General features: G+C 46.3%; 1 protein-coding gene across 2 annotated transcripts in view; it reads left to right on the forward strand.

Annotated features, from left to right (window-relative positions):
* CCDC34 (coiled-coil domain containing 34) overlaps positions 1-21,181 on the forward strand; it is a 324,463-nt gene that overhangs the window by 69,079 nt on the left and 234,203 nt on the right. For both annotated transcript variants that reach the window (XM_086959480.1, XM_086959481.1), the window contains exon 4: positions 19,418-19,525. In XM_086959480.1, the coding sequence (XP_086815606.1) occupies positions 19,418-19,525 (108 nt within the window). The remainder of the gene's footprint in view (positions 1-19,417; positions 19,526-21,181) is intronic.

The raw sequence follows: 21,181 nt of genomic DNA on the forward strand, positions 1-21,181 counted from the left end.
GCCCAAGGATGTTCCGAACCCAGCCGTACTGGAGTTGCCTAGCCTCAACCCGTTTGCAGAAGCATTAGCATTTGTACATACATACACACACTCACCCGCCTACAGACGCGTGCACACAGACACTCACACTTATGCATTCACGTACACCAGTACAACCACACATACATGCCATTCAGATGTCTGGGATCCTGTGTATGTGGTCTCTGAGGTTATAGCAGAGTCTGCAACCGGTGAGTGTTCAGAAGGCATGGCCAGCTGTGACTGTCCAGCCATCAGCCCCTCCATGTCGCACCATAGCTCCAGATTCCTCTCTGCATTTTCATTAGTACGGACCAGTCTTAACTGTCGTTCCTCCACCACACCCCACTTGCGCAAGTCTGCCCTCCATCTATCCAGCATGGGGGGCCTGGGACGCGTCTAGTGGACTGCGATGCATTGTTTAGCCAAACCCAATTCCAACAAGGCAAACCTGTGTTTCATCCTTCATGGCAGGCAGCATACCCTGCAGGCAGTGCCTTACTGAGGTTTCTATCTGGATTAGTGAGGGGCTCAGGTAGGTCGGCCGACCACCTATCAGGAATTCTGTCACATCCGCTCTGTGCTCGGCCTTCAGGGCTTTGTATATTTAGGAGGCCATCCCTTTGGAGGAGTCTAAGTCCAGCAATTGCTGTCATCTTGTTGATTTGTGCACAAGATCTTAGCATATTTTACGAATTTGCTGGGTTGTAGTTGAAAGCAGGCCTTTGCCTTCTGCATTTTGAGGAGAAGGCCATAACTATAAGTCTCCAGTCACATAGCATCCTCCATCATACCACTGCGTTATGTCCATCACGGAATGTATCGGCTAAAAACCGGGGAACCACTGAAGGGGCAACAATATGGTGTACTGGGTCCTACAAAGTACTAGGGTGACTGCCGGTTCCCAGACTTTCGCGACCTGGTAGACCATAAACAGACAGTCAATTGGGACCCTCGACCCTTTCATCAGACATCCAGGAAGGTCCACCCCCTCATCCCACTCCGTTAGCAGGGCCTTATCACCATTCGAGCATCTGAACATCACTGTGCATGGTACTGCAGTAGTCCAGCGAAATAATACATTATCTTGTACGCACACCCAGTCCCCCAAGCTCAGAGCTCAGCTTTAGCACCTCCAACTTCACCCTGCTCTGCTACCCACATCTGGGATTACAAAAGGCTGTTCAGGTTGACAAAGGAAGCTCACGGTATTCGGCAGAGGGAGTTTTGCAGTACATAGAGGTAGCACAAGAGTAAGACCATCCTGTACAATGCCATTCTACCTATGATGAAATGGAGTAGTTGATTTCAGAAATAGAGGCCTCACCCATATTTAGAGTGTTATTTGCTTCGGAAGAGGGACCACCTGAATACACAGGTAGCGGAAGTGATCGCACTTCCAACTGGGCCCCGTCAGAGAGGGCAGCTGCGTCCACCCCAAACAAGCCAGCCAGTGGGAAAAGTACTGACTTCTAGGGGTAAACGCTTAAGCCAGAGACCTCCAAACGTAGCCGTTATCTCCAATAATATAGCCACCAATCGTTCTGGGGGACTGACGTATATTAATGCGTTGTACACTTATAGAGAGACAACATGGATGCATCCCCCCTCAAACTGTAATGCCCCACCAGGCCATGTTGCATCATAACCTTATCGCCAGTGGCTCCATTGCCAAGATGAAGAGAAGTGGGGACAAGGAACCTCCCTGCCTCGTACCTCGCTCTGTGGTTAAACATTCGGAGACCATGCTTCCATTGCAGACTTGTGTCAGAAGTTGAGTGTAGAGCAGCTGAATCCACGAAAAAAACACTGGGCCTAGTCGTATTGCCCATAGCACCTCCCAACGGTAGTCCTATCTGTGGGTGTCAAAGGCCTTTTCAATGTCTAACGCCACTACCGTGGCTCTCGGGTCTGTTCCAGCCACAGAGTGGAGCACATGGGAAAGCCTCCAGAGATTTATCTTTGTTCTCCTACTGGGCATAAAACCACACTGGTCATCGCGCATTGTACCGAAACTGCGGTAGTCGAAGTGGTAGACCACTTCAGGCGGGACTTGGACAAAAAAGAATCAGCTATGCTGGTTCTTTTAGACCTGTCGGACGCTTTTGGCAACCATCTCCCATGACATTTTGTTACAGCGACTCTGGGAGATGGGGGTTCGAGGGAAGGCCCTGAACTGCTTCTATAATTATCCACCACTGTGCATCTAGGTTCACTGGCTACGTGTAGCAGACCAGTATGTACTGGAGTCCCCCAAGGATCTATCTTGAGCCTTATGCTTTTTAACCTGTATATCACCCCATTGGCCAAGATAATCAGGTCCTACAGGTTTTAGGCTGTCTCGTATGCAGACGATACCTAGCTGCTGATCACATTCAACCCTGAACCCACTGACACAATGATCCGGTTTAAAAACTATATGACCCACATTGACAGCTGGATGGGCCAAAATAAATTACAGTTAAACAACAGCAAAACTGAGATCATTCTGTTCTGAAGGGCCAAAGATCACTGGTCAAGTAGCTGGTGGCCCCAGACACTCGGCCCTTGTCCATCCCCAAAACAAACCGTCTGCAATTTGGGAATTACCATTGACAATAAGCTTTCCATGAAAGCCCATGTCAACCGAGTACTGGGCACCTGCCACGGCATTTTACGGAAACCACGAAAAATCTTCAAGTGGCTCCCAATGGAAACCCGGAAAGCTCTGGTGCAGGGTCTAATTGTAAGCCTCATGGACTATGGAAATGCCTTACTGCCCTCTATAAACGAAGATCTCTTCTACAAATTACAGATTTTGCAGAACACAGCAGCCAGATTAATCTTAGACCTGCCTCCTAGATCGCCATCGTGTCCCAACTTGAAACTCCTTCACTGGCTTCCAATTAAGAAGAGAGGGCAGTATAAAATCCTGTGCTTGACACATAAAAGCTTCTATGGCACCCACACTGGCTATCTTGAAAAAAAATTGAAAAAATACCAGCCAGCCAGAACCCTGAGATCCAGCTCCAAACTTTTCTTAACTCCTTTGCGGGTTTGCACTGTGCAAAATGGAGGCCGCTCCTTTTCTTATCTTGCCCCCACCTTTGGAATAACTTCCGTCCCACCTCATGTCTATCCCAGACAACCTACGCTGTTGCAGGTAATTAAAAACATGGCTGTTCTCTAAATAAAAGGAGATAGAACCTAGGTAGTGGAATCGTCTGCTAGGGCCTTGAGACCTAACGGTGATTTGTGCGCTATACAAGACTCTCTGACTTTGTTCGTGGACCAGATGCGTTACCACGTGCCAAAAGCGCATCACCAACTCTTTAGCCAAGATTTTAGTGTCAACCCCCAGCATCGACAGGGAAAGTAGGACCTTGGGTTCAACGAAACTTTGCCAGGCTTCGGGAGTATGACAGTCTGGGACTCCTTCATAGAGAGTGGTAGGGAGCCATTATGTCTGGAATCCCAGGGGGTCTCCAGCAAGTGTGGTAGTAGGAGGCCAGCGAACGTCTGAGAGTATTCTGATAGCCTACTGCAATTCCTCCACCCAAAGGTCTTCTTCGAGATTCTGTCCTTGCGCCTCAGTAAGGCAGGGGAGGAACAAATTAGCTAGGAATCTCTACATCACATCTGGGGGGATTATGTGGACCTCTACCATAAACAGTCGCCAGGTGGTCTGTAAATGTGAGTTAATGCCACCCTAAGTATTGACCACCGGTCTGTCCCGGCCAAGTATGAGTGTTTAAGTGGGGGTGGGCCTTCCCTCTTCAGTAGCCAAACCAGTAGCCTCCCCGACTTATTCCCTTTCTGATGCAGTAGCTGCTGGTACTCATGCTTGGTCCGACAGTCAAGCCTGTCCCAGATATCCACTACCCTTCGCTGCACGGTCAACAAGGTCGCTCGATGCTCCACAGGCACTGCACGTTGAAGACCTTTTCCACCTCAGTCAGTTTCAATTCAAGGCGCTGCCTCGTACAGCCAATCTTGAACAAGCTGTGCATCACCAACTTCGAAGTGTCCCACTCTAGCCCTCTCCGAGCAGTGGACAACTAGTATGTGTCGAAGCATGCAGCAGCCACCTCGCTGAATTCCTCCGGAACAGAGGGGGACCCGCGGCCTGATTCCACCCACCTCCATTCCAGCAGCAGCTGAGCATGGTCTGAAAGGAATCCATTCATGATTTGGATCCATGATGTGGCAGCGACCAGAAACCAATAATCTAACGATAGGTCTCATGCCTGGGAACATAGCATGTGTGCTCCTGTGCCCAAGGGTGAGTCACACGCCAAATATTTATGTAGTGCAGGCATTCCATCACTGTGCGCAGGGTATTTATCATATGTGGATTAGTAGGCAGCTGTGGCGGGTGGCGGTCTAAGTGGCCATCAAGCGCACAGTTGAAGTCTCTGGCCCTTAGCACAGGTACACTAAAGTACAGGACCAATTCCCTTTTCAACTCTAGGTAGAAACCACCATCATGAACATTCGAAGCATGGCATTCAGCAGGCAGACTTTCACATAATCCAGTAGGCCATGCACAAGGAGGTACATTTCCTCCACATCTGCTCTCAAGCCACAAACCTGGAAGTCATCTAGGTCACCACCCCACGGGCATAGTTGTATTATGTGGCGGAGTAACTGATTTATGCTTTATCAACATTGCTTTATCCAAGAAATCACTAAAAAGGGACAACAATATAGGACACATTAAGCAAACTTAGCAGTTGTTTGACAGCAACTCCATTCCATTATGTATAGCCCTATCATGACAGAATCGGGGTCTGCAAGACCTATTTTTTTTAATGTACAGTGTATACATACTTACCCATCCCTATCTGACCCAGACCATCTCCACAAACGCCTCTGGGTTTACTCTTCTCACAAAACTTGTTTTTGCAGCAGGATCACCTGTCTAAAATTCCTTGGTGGGCCCTGTGTCAGATCCCTAGGGTCCCGTCGCACGCAGGGATGCTCAGTACTTATCATTTAGTCTAGAAGTTTCAGTATTGAATTGGGGCCAGTTTGGGACCTTGGGGCTGGTGTATGCTGTTTGCCATGAGGCTTGGCCATGCCCCAAAGTACTATTTCTTTTTAAAGTAAAAGCTCTTTTTGGCCATTTATTTATTAGGTGGTGTTGTCTGCTTTATGCAGTTATGTGTTTCCTACTGGCGCCACCTTGAGTAAATTCTGGGTTGTTCTGCCATGCTACCCTTAAGGCCAAGTGCTAAAGTAGTGCCCTTGGTGCTCTGTTTGGGTCCAATACTGAGCAGCAAGGGGCAGCAGCTGTGCTTGCTGGCCTCTGAAGTATTTCCATTCCTAATAACTGATAAGGATTTTTTTTAACACAAACCCAATGTCAAATGCAGAAGGAAGTGGCCTTTTGTGGTGTAAAAGTAGGAACTGGTTTTACGTTCTGACCTCCGCGATAAACCAAATTAAAAGGTTTTTTGTATTGTTTAACTCTGGTAGACATTCTTAAATTTACCTACAGTGGAGGAAGAGTCAGAGCATTCTGATTGTCTTTGTATACAGTTGTAATGATATGCTTATTATTTAATTGCTTGTGACTGATTGTACTTGCAGATTGGGTTCTTGTTATCACCTCAAAAGGACTTTAAAAGCAGAAGTGGAAGAGGGATTTTGGCTTCATCCCATTGTAATCTTCTTTACAGGCATTTGATTGGTCAGCAGTTGTTGTTCCACTCCGTCAGTAGTTCTTTTGCAGTGCATGACATTTGAAGCATTCATGCCCCACAGTAAAGTTGTACTGTTTTATTATGTATTTTCCTCTCCTGCCAAAAAGAAACCACTTTTGTATATTACAGGCCGTTGCCAGTGAAAACAGTGTCATGCCATGTGGGTGAGCAGCTGCACTACTTACAGGAGATTCTCTGGATTAAAGATGGGCACATAATTGAGTTTTTTTTGATCATCCAAAGTGTAAAAACCAGGGGAGTACCCCTGTTTTGTCGAGAGAATCCCTTCATTTAAGATGCTTGTGGTGTCCAAACCATTAAAATCGTCATCAACTGAAGAGAGCCCCAGTTCCAAAGACCTAAATGGGTGATATAATCTGTTACATACATGGTATGTAATACACTAAGAATCCTGCTTTTCTACCAGTCTTGCTTCAGATCACACTGCAGCATGCAGACTGCTACTTTTAAGTAGTGCAGATGATGTCCTCCTCGCCACAGATGAAGATGACCCCTGCCTCCTGATACTGCTGGACCGTTCAGATTTTTCTATTTCCGTTGTTTTTATCCTTTTAGACTCTACTATTTCCATTCCTTGCCTTATTCAGACCTTTCTTTTTCTTTCATAGAAAGTGTGAAGTTTAAAAAAATGCAAAGAAGTGCTATAAAAATGTCTGCTCTCTATGCACCTGTTTTTACCATTATGATAAGTGTTGACGCATTTGAATCCCTGATTGTTCTGTCTTATTGCCAATTCTAGTGTGTGCTAGTCCCTGTATTGCTTTCAAAATAGGAAACCAGATCGATATTCAGATAACATAAATTTCAGATATCGGAGCACACTTTAGAAAGGGATATTGCGCCAGAGCTTTCGAGATGGAGGCTACATGTGTGTTGAGCATCACCATTCATTGGCGGTGACAACAGAAAGAAGTGGTCTTCAGCAGTTTGCTGTTTTTGTTCCAGCATTGAACAAGCTGCGATGGGGAATAGCTGAAATAGCGTAAAAACAGAGTCGCTGTGTAAACCATCTCTGAAACTCGTGAACAGCCTTACTATTTTTTGCTTCAGCTAAGTCTTAGCATGGCTCTTAGAAATAGTGTGAGGGTGATAGAATTATCTCAATAACGGTGTTAGAATTTTTCTTGTTGAATTCGTTTTCTATGATATGTCTCTTAATTTGCTGTGTGGTTACCGTTCATATTTTATGCACTAGGTTAGGATTTTATAATACATGTCTGGTTCTTAGTGCAATTCATAAGTTTGTTATTCATTAATAAAAGAGGGTTTGGAGTTTCACTGTGCCCCTTAAATCATTTTATGGGACTAATAGTTACCAACCCTTCCTAAACAAAATCTCCTAGTGGGTTGTGTATAAGTTGCAGTCCAACTGGAATTCAAATTCGTATTAGCGCATTGTCTAAGTCCTTGCATCAGAGGGTTAGGAATCTGACCCCACAATTCTGGTTTTGGGGAGAACATTGATTCAGAGTTGGATGGTCCAGCGCCTGCCTGAAGCTCAACCCCATGAAGACATCATTTCTGTTATTTGCGAAGAACAAGCAAGAAATAGTGCAGACCTATCTCAATGATCTGAATCGTCGTGGCTTTGAACCGCAACTTCCACTGAATGTCAAGTCACTTGGCTTCACCCTGGACATTAACCTCACCTTCAAGGAACATGTCTCCAAAACAAGATGACCTAGTACCAGTTTCTTCTAAGGAAATTGAAACAATTTCTTCCAGTAAGTGGCTTTGAAACTGCTGATCAAGCCCCGCAAGTGGATGGTATTAATGACATGCTCCATGGCCTCCTACACTCCACCCATTTTTAAAAAACATACTTTATTGAGTTTTCTAGTTATTGTATGGTACACATTACATTTCAATAATTAATTCTGTATCGCTCTCTTTCTGTGCTTCCAGTGTTTTTCCCCCTACCTGTGTTATCCTATAATAGTATGTCATGCAGTTAAAATATTTATTATTTTCCCCCAAAGCCCGCTTTTCCTCCCCCCTCCTCCTCCATTGCCGTTTCCCATCATAGCCTAAGGATGAATATAGTGATGTTCTTGTGTCAAATCGTAACATTATCTTGTCAGTGCTATCTCCTACCCCGCTGCTCAAACCTTAAATTGTGCTCGGGCAAGTCAGAGTCAGTTTGGGGCCCCCTCACCGACCAAGTTTTGTTGCGCTCAGACCCTCCGAGGAGCTATCCCTGCTGGGATGACTCTTCCGATGTAGGTTCCGGGTCCCTTGTGCTATTCAGCAATGCTTCCCAAGCTTTGGCTCTCTCTAATGATCCAACCCTTCGACAGGCGTTTTGAAGGAGGATCCTCCCTTCACATCTCACCCATTTTTCCAGCTCATCTTTCCATATTGCAGTTCTAGGGCCCGCAGGGGATTTCCAATGCAGTGTTATTTTTCTTTTAGCTAGAATCAGTGCCAGGTCTTGGACTCTGCTAGTGACCCATGTCTTGGAGTTGTGGGGAAATAGTCCCAAGAGGCAGTGTGCTGGGGTGCATGGAACTGGGCGCTCTATCTCCCCCACTGTGTTGGTAATTTCATCCCAGTAGGTCTTTAGCTCAGGGCATGCCCAGAGTAGATAGAAGAGTTCTGCCCCTCTTTCTCCGCACCTTAGGCATCCTGCGTCCTCCCTGTGGAAGAATTTGTTAATTCGTCCCAGGGGAAGTTATGCCCTATGTAGTATGAAGAAAATTAATTAACCAGGAATGGGCATTCCTTGAGATCTTAGGGGGTCCCAGTCATTAAATTTTACAAAGCTTTGTCCTCCAGGGGAATGTTTAGGTCTTCGACCCACCTGTTGCGGAGAGCGGTCAGTGGTTGAAAAGCGTCACTACCCAGGGCACCGTAAAACTTATGACTTCCTTTGTTCTACCTCCTGCAGTGCCAATGTAGCTACAGGACGCGTGGTGTGGTGGTTCAGTCAATTCCCCCTCCCCAGTGAGCCTGGATTGCGGCTATGACCCCTGCATGTAATATGAAGTGCCTGTGGGGGAGGTCAAATCCCTCTCGGAAGTCTTGTAATTGGAGGAGCTCCCCGTCTCTATACAAGTCTCCCAGGTGTGATGCCCCAGCTTGTACCCATTCTCCAAGGCCATCCCATTGGGCTCCACGTGGTAGTATTCGTATTATTGTTATGGGGAAGTCAGGTGAGTAGGGAACCCACCTTTGCGTCTTCTGGAGACAGCACCTTAAACTGCGTCGTATCACGTCTACATTTTCGGCATCTTCTGTCAAGGCTCTGTCTACTATCATCAACAGTATCCATAGTGCATTCAAGTCAGTTGTAAGCTGGTCATCCCTGTGTACCTGTGATTGCTGGTCTGCCACCCATTGAGCCAACCACTGCAGTTGAGCAGCTAAGTAATATCTCTCGAAGTCTGAGACTGCTAGGCCTCCTTCTACAGACGGGCACTGCATTGTTTTCAGGGCTACTCATCTACAACCCATGCCTCACAAGAAATGTGATACTAATGAGTGCAGGTTAGTGTGCCATCTTGGGGATATCCATATCGGGAGCACAGTGAAAAAATGTAGTAATCGTAGTAGTGCCACAATTTTTAAAAGGGCCACACTCCCGCGGATGAAAGTGGAAGGCCTTTCCAAAATTCCATGTTGGACTTCAAGGAACGTATGGTTGCCCCAGGTTACCCTTGAATATGTCGGGACCGGGGTGGTATATTTTCACCCCTAGGTACTCCAGGCACCTGCGTTCCCATTGAAGATTTCCCTGGTCGTCAGGGAGGTCTCTGACGTTTGTCATCCGGGACAGTCTGGACTTTTGATAGCTAATCTTTAATAGAGACTTCTCACCAAATTTTCCCATCAGTGCCTTAGCACCAGGTAAGTCCTCTATTACATTCCTCAAAAACATTAGAAAGTAATCGTCATATAGCGCTATATTATGTGCATTATTCCCAACGCATATCCCTCGGTATCGTGGGTCCATTCGGGCGAGTCAGGCTAGTGGTTCCATAGCCAGGGCGAACAACAACGGGGAAAAGGGGCACCACTGCCGTGTGCCTCGTTCCACTTTGCACCGTTCCGAGATGGTCTGACCCATTCTGATCGGCGCCAGTGGTCTTATATAGAGTAGTCACACCCATTTAGAGAAGACCTCTCCCAGCCTCCTTTTAATCATGGCCCCTATACAGAAACTCCCATTCAAGACTGTTAAAGGCCTTCTCAATATCAACTGCAAAGACTGTCCTCTCATCTCTTTCCCATCGCATACCTTGTTAAGTGCCTTAAGGCGACGTATATTGAGCGCTGTGTTCCGGCCTTGGATGAATCCCGCTTGATCCGGATGTATAGGTCGGCCATTAATGGTTGGAGCCTGGTTACCAATATATTGCTGAGTATCTTAGTCTAGATTAAGCATGAATAGCGATCCATACGCCGGTACTCCAGGGGGGATTTACCCGGTTTGAAGAGAGGGACCATCAGTCCCTCTCGGGTGGTGTTTGGGAGGTGACCCTCCTCCAAAGCCGCCTCAAATAAGTCTATTAACCTGGGTGCCAATTGACAATATTTTGCTGAGTATCTTAAAGTCTAGAGTAGGCATGAATAGCGGTTCATATGCCCCGCACTCCAGGGGGGATTTGCCTGGTTTGAGGAGAGGTACCATCAGTGCCTCTCGGTTGGTGTTTGGGAGGTGACCCTCCTCCAAAGTCACCTCAAATAAGTCTATTAACCTAGGTTCTAATTCTTCTACATATGCAGCGTAAAACTGTACGAGAATCCCATCCGTACCAGGGGGTTTGCCTCTAGCTTATCCCTTAATAGCAACTCTTACCTCCTGTACGTCTATAGGGACCCCGAACTCCTCCGCCTCCTCTGCCCCCAATGTGGGGAGTGGGATATCTGCTTGATATTCGTTGATTATTCCCTCTTCCTGCCGGAGTCAGCTTCTATAGAGTTTGGCGTAGAACACCAAGAACCTCTAACTTATCTCCTCCTGCCGGTAGAGTATACTTCCCTCTCTATCCCCCACTGCAAGTATTGGGTAACCCCTCCAGGCCGGATTGGCCAACCAAGCCAGCAAGGAGCCCATTCTGTCAGGTGAGTTTGTTCCATGCATTTCTTATAAACATAGCACTGTAATCTTTCCGTTTGCTTAGCTACTTCCTCCTTGGCATCCATTAGGGCTTGGCCAGTTCAGGATGTCCTGGTCTTTGTGTTTCTAGCATGCGTAGTGTTTGGTCTGCAGTTTAGTGGTCTGCCTCAAGTGTACGCCATACTCCCATAGAGTTTGCTAAGAATTTGCTCTTAAGAACTACTTTAAAGGTGTCCCATTCAGTCAGCCTAGGTGTAGTTGTGTTTGCATTCTCAGTAAAGTAATTCATGATGCACCCTCTAACTTCTTCAAGGAATACCTGGTCTTGTAGTGCTTCCGTTTTCAGTCGTTGGCATAATTGGCCCCAACGAAGATGTAGAAGTTGGTATTCCACAGTTGAGATCTGGGCATGTATGTCCAGGGAGCATAGGAACGTGTCTAATCTGACGTGAAGGTAATGTACCTGGGAGTAGAAGGAATAATCTCTGCTCTCTGGATTTAAATGTCTCCAGGAGTCTATTATTTCCCATCTGCTCTGTCAGTATGTGAATGCTCGCGCTGTTGAATGTATTGCAGCATCTCTAAGCGGTGAATGGGAGCGATCTCTCCGAGGGTCAGCTATGCAATTAAAGTCTCCCCCAATAATTACAGAGTGAGCTAAATAAGGCACAAGTGTATCTGAAATTCCATCCAGAAAGGCCCCCTGATCTGTATTAGGACCATATATACTAATTATAGCAATATCCCGGCCGTCTAGTCTGCCTGTTATTGCCACGTAGCAGCAGTTCGGGTCTATTACCTCACCAGTACACTGGAGCAGTCAAGAGTAGTCCAGGAGTACCTCCCCAGTTCAGAGTCCTCCATGCATGAGGGTGGGCACACCGCTTCGAATTCTGGCCTATAAGTTCTACAACCCCCTTAACTATTAAACCAAAACAACCTTAACTCCCCTCCCCAGGACAAGGTAGCAAACCCCACCCATCCAAACATGTGCAAACATTGCCAAAACAATAAGCTCATTGGGTACAGCCTGCCTCCCTCGCATCTGTTGGGGTCGATTCTGTGGTCCTGCTGCCCTCTCACCCAACCATTGCAAATTTCAAGCTCTGAGCATCCCTGCCCTGGAGAAGTCCACCTCCCACCCCCCATATTCCCCCAGTCTCATCTCAGATTGTGTTTGAGTTGCTTTCTGCCCCTCCTCACAGTCCCTCTTAGTACTTAGCAACAAGGGGATATCAGATAATCTCGTCCGACGTTGCAGGGGTGACAGTATGCATGTCCTGGCTGGGACCCCCATCGTACTGGAGCTGTGGTCAGCGCCTGAGTCCTACGTATCCTCTCTTATGGGGGGGGATGCTTCACTTGAGACAGGTGCACTCACAGATGCCACTACCAACACTACTTTTTCTTGTTGTCTTTCAGCTCTGGGGGGAGCCACTCCAGATTTGTTGCAGTCTCCACGGTGTGAGTGTGCTCTCCTGTTAGTCCAGAGGGGTACGTTTGGGTATATATTGATTGATCCCGTCCCATGCCTCCTGTGGTGTGCTAAACACCTGGGTAACCAAATGGGGACACTACTCTAAGTTGCGCCAGGAAGAGCATCTCATACGGCAGTTCCATTTGGCGGAGCTTTTTCTTAACTGCTAGATAGGATGACCGTTGCCGTAGGACCTCTCTTGTAAAATCAGGAAAGATTCTGACAGTGCTATTGTCTACCACCAGATGGTCTTTCTGCCACTCTTGTCTAAGTATGTGATTTCTGTCCTTGTAAAACAGGAGGTGTGGTCCAACTAATGGTGAGACACACGCACTCTCTGGTAAACTTGGTAGTTAGTTAAGTCTGTTTAATGCTGCCGGTTGGTAAATTCTCCTGAGTATACAGTATGTTTGAACAGCAAAAGATGCGCATTACCTTTGTGAGTGGAGAGTATCCCCAAACTGCACTCTAGTTGTGAGTATCAAAATAAATTCTTCAAGTTGGTTCGAGGTAATTACTGAATTTCTTTTTATTTTATTTTATTTCTACGAATGGCATCATTATTTACATTATTGTTATTTTGATTTTGTAAGGCGCACAGCTACCTTTGGGTTTCTCGGCGCCACCTGAAAAGAGCCCAAAAAGAAGAGAAGAAGGGAATCTACATGTTAAATTGCCACGTTTTTATGCCCCTTCTGAAGATTTCATAAGAAGGTTCACTTCAGAGACCTGCCGGAGAGAGTTCTATAAAGAAGGACCCAGGTGGGAAAAAGAGCGATCGCCCATACGCACTAGTCTCGTCCCAGGAATAACAAACTTAGCTTGAGTAGCTGATCGGACTGCACAGGAAGGTACATAAGGATGAACAAGGGTCATCAAGTAGGGAGGTGCCTTTCCTGATTTTATCTTTTAAAACTTTATAAATTAAATAAATAAATAAACATAAGACTCAAAGCCTTAAACTTAATGCGGCATTCAATCCTGAGCCAATGGAGATCTCGACTTGATCCCGAATAGAATCGAACAGAATAGAAGCGGTTTTGGGGATCTTACACAGCAGCCTTGCTGCAGCATTCTGTACTAACTGCAGCTTACATAACACTTCCTTAGAGGCACCCAAATACAAAATGGTACTGTAGTCCAGCCTAGAGGTGATGAGCGCCTGGACCACTGAACGTTGGGCAGAAGGAGGTAGCATTCATGTGTTTTTTCTTTTTTTAGCCATCTAAGGATTGTGAAGCGGGTAGAGTCTATTCCCTCGGCTGGCTGCTTCATAGACAATTGGTCATCGATTAAGACCTCCAAATGTTGGACTTGATGTTTAGATTGAGGCACTGGGTCCATTTTAGTGGGCCAGTGTTGGGGACTCCACAATCATCACTTCCGTTTTCTCGCTGTTGAGTTTTAACAGGTTGGTGCATCCAGCCTGCACTGTTCCTCAAACCGGCCTGAAGTAGAGCGGGTTTAAGTGCCCCATTAGCAGAGAGGGAGAAGAGAATCTGGATGTCATCAGCGTATGAAAAAAGAGACAACCCAGCTTCCTCTGCAATCGGCGCCATAGGCCTAACATAGATGTTAAATAATGGAGGGCTGAGAATAGAGCCTTGAGGAACCCCATACAATGAATTGTGAATCTCGGAGCATGCTATTGGCGAAAAAACCTGAAACGTGCGATTCGTCAAGAAGTCAGCAAGCCATTTGCGTGCTCTATCGGTCACCCGCAGTGATTGCAAGGCCTGCAGTAGCACGATATGCGAAACCGTGTCAATAGTGGCACTTAGGTCTAAAAGTATAAGTGCCACAGTGCCGCCCACGTCTACTTGCTGACGTACCATATCTGTAACCACAAGCAAATTAGATAGAGTGGGGTCACCAGAGGCCTTCTTAAACAATGGGAGAACCATTGCAGGCTTGCAGGTAGATGGAACAATAGCCTCTTTTAGAGACTCAGTAAGCAACTCCATGATCAGTATCCGAGAAGATTGTGTAAGCTTCTGCAGCACAGTAACAGGAATGGGGTCTCTAGGGGAGCTAGATTTAAGGCTCCCCAAAATCCGCTTGTAACCTCACATTTTTCGTTTGCACTGCACTTCTTCCCAAACACTCCATAAAACGTTTGCTCACATCTGTATGGTTAAAACCTTTAAACCATTAAGTATAGATTTACAAAACATCCTAGGGCTCCTCCATCAATAGGTTGGAGTTGTAGCCCTGATAGTCACCAGGTTGACTATCAAAGGAGACCCAGATGATGAAGCATGTCACCTGGAACAGTGAGTGATGGGAATCCGAAAATGTATTGATTATTTTTTTCTGGATTTACTCATTATTTTGTAAGGTAGCCTTGGTTCAGTGATTTATACGTGGTTCCATTTGTATCTAGACTCTGGGATATCTTTGTTGTGTGTATGGTTAATGTGGGGCTATATATCCTCTGACCCTACCTAAAACTTGTTGTATTATAACGGAAGGATTGTCCTGAGGTTCGTCAGTTACTGGACAGTGACCTTCACTAAGCCTAAGTACAAACCCGCAGCCGGGGTAAAAGTGAGGCCATGGATTCAAAATTAAATAGGAGTCAATCAGGGTGCGGCACGGTCTTAAGCTCCTTTAACTGAGAGGGAGAGTAGCTATAAGTACTCCTCTCGATTGGTCCAGCGGTCCTGTCCCCTGGTCTCGACCTGGCTCGAACGGGTGCAGACGGGCTTGTCTTAGGTGCGCCTTTGGCACGCCATCTGCGCATCCGTTGCACGTCCATCCCGTCGCCATTAAAGACTGAAATGGCAGGGCGGCATAAAGACTAGAGCGATGACTGCCCCTGCACGGGGCTCAAAAATGGCGGCGATGCACAGTGAAAACATTTAAGAAGTAAAAAGGAGTTTAACACACTCCAGAACTGCAAATAAACAATACAATACAATTTAAAATACAATGCAATTAAAAAAATCAGTGCAAATGTCCCCCCGTTCCCTGCAGTATATAAAAATATCGAGTTATCTGTCAAAGAGTATCCATTAAAATTTTCTTCAAACACATATATCTAAAACATAAATTTGCCTAGTGTATTTCGGGCTGCACCCTTCATCAGGGGCTTAATCTGTTCACGGAAACGTGTTTCTACATTTCTAGGGTCCGATAGTTTTGCCCTATAAAGACACAAAGTATTACTGAGCTGATTCCCCGACCCCCGGTGCAATGGTTCAATACAGGAGGCGTGCCTCCGGGAGGAGGAGTCTCTCAGGTACTCTGTGGGCTCTCTTTAGGACGAAGTATGAGGATAATCCTTCCGACTCCACTTCCTCTCTGAGCCATTTCTCCAGGAAGTCCCCCATGTTCCTTCCTTTGACCCTTCAGGAAGCCTGTAATTTGCACGTTGTTACAGCAAAATCTTTTTTCAGCATCTTCGCCTCTCATCTCGAGCACCCTTACTTGTGCTACCAACGCCATCAGTCTGGCAGTGACTCGTTCCGCCACCCGGCGGTGATCGGCCCTTAGGAGTCCCATTTCCCTCTTACTGTGTCGATCTTGGTTGCAACGGCTTGTCTCAAGTCTGCAATGGCCTGCATTATGTCCTGCAGTGTTTGTCCTGCTTGTGAATCACCTTACGACAAGTTGAATAGGGCTGTTGGATTAGGATAATCTGTATCCGTCTGGTTTTGGGCCCACGATTCAGTGTCCCTCCTCCTAGCAGTCTTCCACATTATATCAGTGGTTACAATGTGTGGTAGGATAGGGGGGGTTTTCTTCCCTCTAGATGACTTCCCAATGGAGCACCGCTCCATCACTGGCAGGGGTGGTGGGGGAGAGTTCCGTTCAACTTCCAGGATTGGTTGCCTGCTGCTATGCTCTCTTCTCTCCTGGTGGCTGTGCCTGTACAGCGCTTCCTGCTGTGGGTTATAGCTGACTATCCGTGCCTGGGAACGTTATTGATTTCAGTGGTAAAGTTGGATATTCCACAGCTACCAACCCCCCCTCCTCCATCCGTTTATTCTAGCACCTGGATCTCGCCACAGTCTTCAGCTGTACGCCCGTGGTGACGCAATTACACTAGCCCTGTTAGTGTTAATGTGGTGGCCTTTCAGCAGTGTCAATCCCACAGGGGGGTTGTGATGCTTATACTTTGTCCGCTCACCAGATGTATGAGAGTTACCATATGATTATCCCTCCTCCAGGTAGCCAATCTATGTTTCTAACGTCCAGTTTAGGGGTTCACGCTGTGCAAGTCTCAAGCGAGGCGCCTGTATTCGTATGATAGTACAGGCTATCTCACCAGTAGGGGGCCCCCACACTTGGGATCCCGATCAGGCCTGGCATACCTGGCTCTGCATTCTTCCACACTGGTGGACAGACTGGGGCATCGGGGGTTCCTCGGCTGCCCGGTCGTCTGCCGGGTGTTGAGCTCCATGCAGCTCGTAGCCTTAAATCTGTGCTCCAGAGCAGTCTCACTGCTTCAGGTGCCTCGATGTCCAGAGTTCGATGCTTGGTGCCTTGGGTAAGAACTCCACCCGCTTCCCAGGCTATCTTTCAGAGTATTTGCTCTGCTGTCCTTGCCAAGCTCTCGTTCTGAGGGAGGCTTCCGGCCGGAAGCAAGTCTTCTCACTTCCTGCCGCCCAGCCTCTGTAGTTTGGGCTGCGGGTGCTGCAGCCGCTCCCCACCTCACCGATAGGCTCTGCTGACAGGATCTCGGGGAGATCCTGTCAACCTCGGGGAGGCGGGTTGAAATACAACAACCCCTCCCTCAGCGGTAGTGAGCAGTCTCCATGCAGCTTCCGTTTCTGCACCGGGTTCTTCCCGGTGCTCGCTATGTGGTGGGGGCGGCCATCTTATTTCTTGCCCGCAGCCCTCTTACGGCTGTGGGTGCGCAATTCTTATTAATTTTCGGGCTCTTCCATCCATCGTCATGTTGCTCTATGTTACGAAGGAACTCGGGGGCGCAAATGAAGCCCCAGGGGCAGTAGTGGTCCACAGGATAGTACTGAGTTGGGATCGGCTGGCAGGAGCCCCCGAGGAAGGCTCCTACTCCATTGGCTGCTAGCCACACCACTCTCTTGCCCCCTCACCCCCTTAACTGCATTGTATATGCCTCTTCATTCAGGTTCTGAAAAAATATGATTGCCATCCTTATGAAACTCCATTGGCTCCTCTTACTGGCCAGCACTGTCTTCAAAACCAACTGCATCTATTACAAATCCATTACAGCCAGCACTCTCACTTTTCTTGTGGCTCTCGGCACACCTGCATCAAAAGAAAAAACAAGACAGAAGGCGTTTTCTATCCATACATCCAGGATCTGGAACACCATCCCCGTATTGGGATCTGGAACCCCCCCCTCCCCCATATCCATCAGGACCACTCAGTGCTGCTTCAGTTTAGGAAAGCATTGAAGGTAAGCCTCTAAAAAAATACTATATCTCAGTACACTTCTGCTCCCAAAATCCAGCTACATCTTCCTTGACTTGCTGACAGCATGCTCTCATTTGACACCCTACTGCGCTGCACTGCCTTTTAACTAGGTTTAGGCTATACAATACCACATAAATGCATTAGAAGTTTATCAGATCCATGCATGAGCAACTCACCCAAACCAGGATTTTACTTTGTACTCTGGGGCTTGTATTCCAATAAGTTACACTATCTGTTAAATGTATTTGAAAATTATTTACTATTGCAAAGGTAATGCACTATAGCGGTTGCCTGAGCTACCATAAAGCATTGTGCAGCAGAAGTAAACCAATAATCCAGATTATATGGCCCTTAGGAAAATCCTTATGTTAAGGCAGTTGGTACCTTAGCCCTCAATCAGGTCTGGCTTGGTTACGAGTTTTTACAATCCTAGCTTCTGCTTCTACTCCACACATTCTTCAGTTGCTTCACAGAAGGAGGGCTGCTTATCTTCTATCTGCTTTGTTGAAAATTGTGAAACATGACAAATTATCCCTTAGCAAAAACCCTTCTTTGTCTTCTTTATTCCTCCTTTCCTGCTAGTCCCATTGCTCGGTGAAACGTGCATTGTTGTAGACATCCACTTGTAATCTACAGGCATGGCCCTTAGTCATCATTTAGGTGTTGACATGTAATTGAAAGACATCAGTATTAAACTATAGTCTTAGAGTGTTTCTCTGTTAATCTTAATTAGGATGCGTTGATGTTGGCTTTTGAGTTGTTGCCTTAATTTTACTTAGTTGCAGCTAGTTGTTGATGCGTTTTGCATAGCAGCAAAAATCCCCTCCTGTATCAACCTGAGGCAGGATTTCCTCTATAAGCTTGGCCAGTTCTACCAAATTGTATAATCATTTGCTCTATCATACTGTCTAATTGTGTAATGTCAAACTGCCATATGTTAATACTTAAAAGCCAGACTTACTGTCATTTCCATTGCTTGCCCTAATTTTTAAGTTGAAAGACTTCTTTAATATGGGGTGATTTCTACTAACCCAGTCAACTTACAGTTGACTTGTGGACCACCTACTGATTGCTGTTAATGCAATATAAGCTTCAGTACTCACCATAAACATCCCCTGTGCTGAGGTGCACGTTTTGGGTGTTACACATAGTGGCCACACTTGTATTGATGGATTACTTCTTAATTCTGAGATTTATTCTTAGGGAGCCACTGCCAAAATACTGAAGTGCTTGAAAAAGTCAAGCCAACTTCAAATTTCTGATTGGATTGCCCCATGTCCGAGCCAGACATGCCTTTTATACCGCAGCCATTTTCACAATGAGCTTGAGCCCTATGATTCTAGTTTTGAAAGCCTAGGGCCACTCTCCCTTTCTCCAGCTCCCTGAGGATAATTGCAGCAAGCAGCGGGAGGCTTAAAGCAAGAGAAAGAGAGTGTGTGTGTGGAGGGGGTGGGGGGTGGGGAGGGGTAGCGAGGAAGGAGCAAGAGAGAGCTGGGATGGAAAGAGAGGAAGGAGCCCACGGAAGTGGGGTTGATTGGAGCATTTTTTGCCAAGGCTCCTTTTGTTTCTCCAGTTCTGCCCTACTCCACGTTCGTACTTGTGAATGTCTTTTTGTAGTGTTAGAACTCCTGTTCCCCATTACAAATATTCATATTTACCACTTGTTTATTACCAGGACTGATATTTGCTTTTGTTAGCCTCAGTGTTTATTGTTTACTTCACCTGTATGCTGACTTTTCCTCCTATCTTGATTAGGAATTAAAGCAAAATCAGGAGTTGGAGAAAATAAGGCGACAGCAGGAATTGCACAAATTGGCTGCTGATGAACAACACAAGGAATGGGTCCGGAAAAAAAATGAGCAGGTATGTTGTGCTATTTTTATGGTTTAACTATTTTGTTTTAAGTTGATTTAGCTTAATTTAACTCATAGTTGGAAATGTTTTGTACTCTTACTAAAGACCAGTAGCATAAGTGACAAAAGTAAGTGTGCTTGTGTAAATCTGCTTCTGTACCTCAGTGTAACTCTCTACTTTTTTGCTTTTCGTCATTTCCCAGGTGAGATTTACACCTAGGCGAGGACTTATGTCTGCACCCCATCAAATTACTTTTAAGTGTATAGTTAATATTAGTAACTTTCTATCTATTTGTTGTGATATATGCCACTGGAGCTGAGCTCTCCCTATATGAAATTGTAGGGACATTTGATGAATAAAAAGTATTTAATGCAAAATATAAATGTGAACTAACATTAAAGAATCATGTTAATCTACTAACTTTTAAAATTAACTTCATCTAATTTGTAAAATAATAATAATAATTATTATTATTATTAATGGCGTTTTGTTAAGCGCATACTACCCGGAGGCCTCGTAGCGCTACATTGTTGAATCATGAGAAGTCAAAGAGCCAAGTTTAGATGAAAAGAAGCGTTTTCAGTTCCTTACGGAACTTCAGCAGGTTAGGTTCGCCACGGAGGGTGTCAGGCAGGGAGTTCCAGGCTCTCGCGGCATTCCAGGAGAAGGATCGTCCACCCCATCTTGCCCGTTTAGTTCTGTTAACGATAGCCAGGAAAGCTGAGCTGGATCTCAGACTTCGTTTAGGAAGATAAGGGTTTGCAAGTGAGCAAACCATGGCTGGTCCAGTTTTCCACATGGCTTTGTGCATAATGCACATGGACTTAAACACAATTCTGGCCTTGATGGGCAACCAGTGCAGTTTCTTTAATGCAGCTGTGCCTGAATCTCGTCGGCCCAGATTTAGGAGAAGGCGAGCCGCTGCATTCTGTGTAATCTGCAGTTTTCTGGTGGTGGAGATAGGGGCTCCTAAGTATAATGAGTTTCCGTAGTCCAGACGGGACAGGATAATGGCTTGCACCATGATTCTACGTGCCTGGAAGGGAAGAAGAGGCAGCACCTTCCTGAGCATCCGCATCAGGCCAAAGCAGGTGGCGGATAGGGTAGTAGCTTGTTGCTTGAAGTCCAACTTAGAATCCAACCACATGCCCAGACTCTTTATATGGGTCTTGGGTTGAGGTGGGGTCCCCATACTAGGGGGCCAATCGAGCATAAGGCTCGGAGTTGGTGAGTTACCCAGAATCATAAGCTCAGTTTTCTCACCATTGAGCTTTAGGTGTGAAAAAGTCATCCAATGATTTATTGCTACCAAGCAATTCATAAGATTGGGGGGGGAGGTATTAGGCTGATTCATGGATACCACTAATTGTGTGTCGTCGGCATAGGTCACGATATCTAGGCCATACGAACGCACAATGTCTGCCAGAGGTTGTAGGTATACATTAAATAGAGTAGGGCTCAAAGACGAGCCCTGTGGTACACCTTGCTCAAGAGGCCAGATTTTTGAGTGGGCATCGTTCTCGACTACCTCGAAGGAACGGTCCTCCAAAAAAGATTGGAGCCATGTTATGGCCTTCCCTGTAATTCCTATGTGACGTAGGCGGTCAAGGAGGATGCTAGTGTTGACGGTATCGAAGGCGGCACTGAGATCAAGCAACATAATTG

The sequence above is a fragment of the Lissotriton vulgaris genome, chromosome 2_2 (assembly GCF_964263255.1).
Source record: "Lissotriton vulgaris chromosome 2_2, aLisVul1.2, whole genome shotgun sequence".
NCBI lineage: Eukaryota > Metazoa > Chordata > Amphibia > Caudata > Salamandridae > Lissotriton > Lissotriton vulgaris.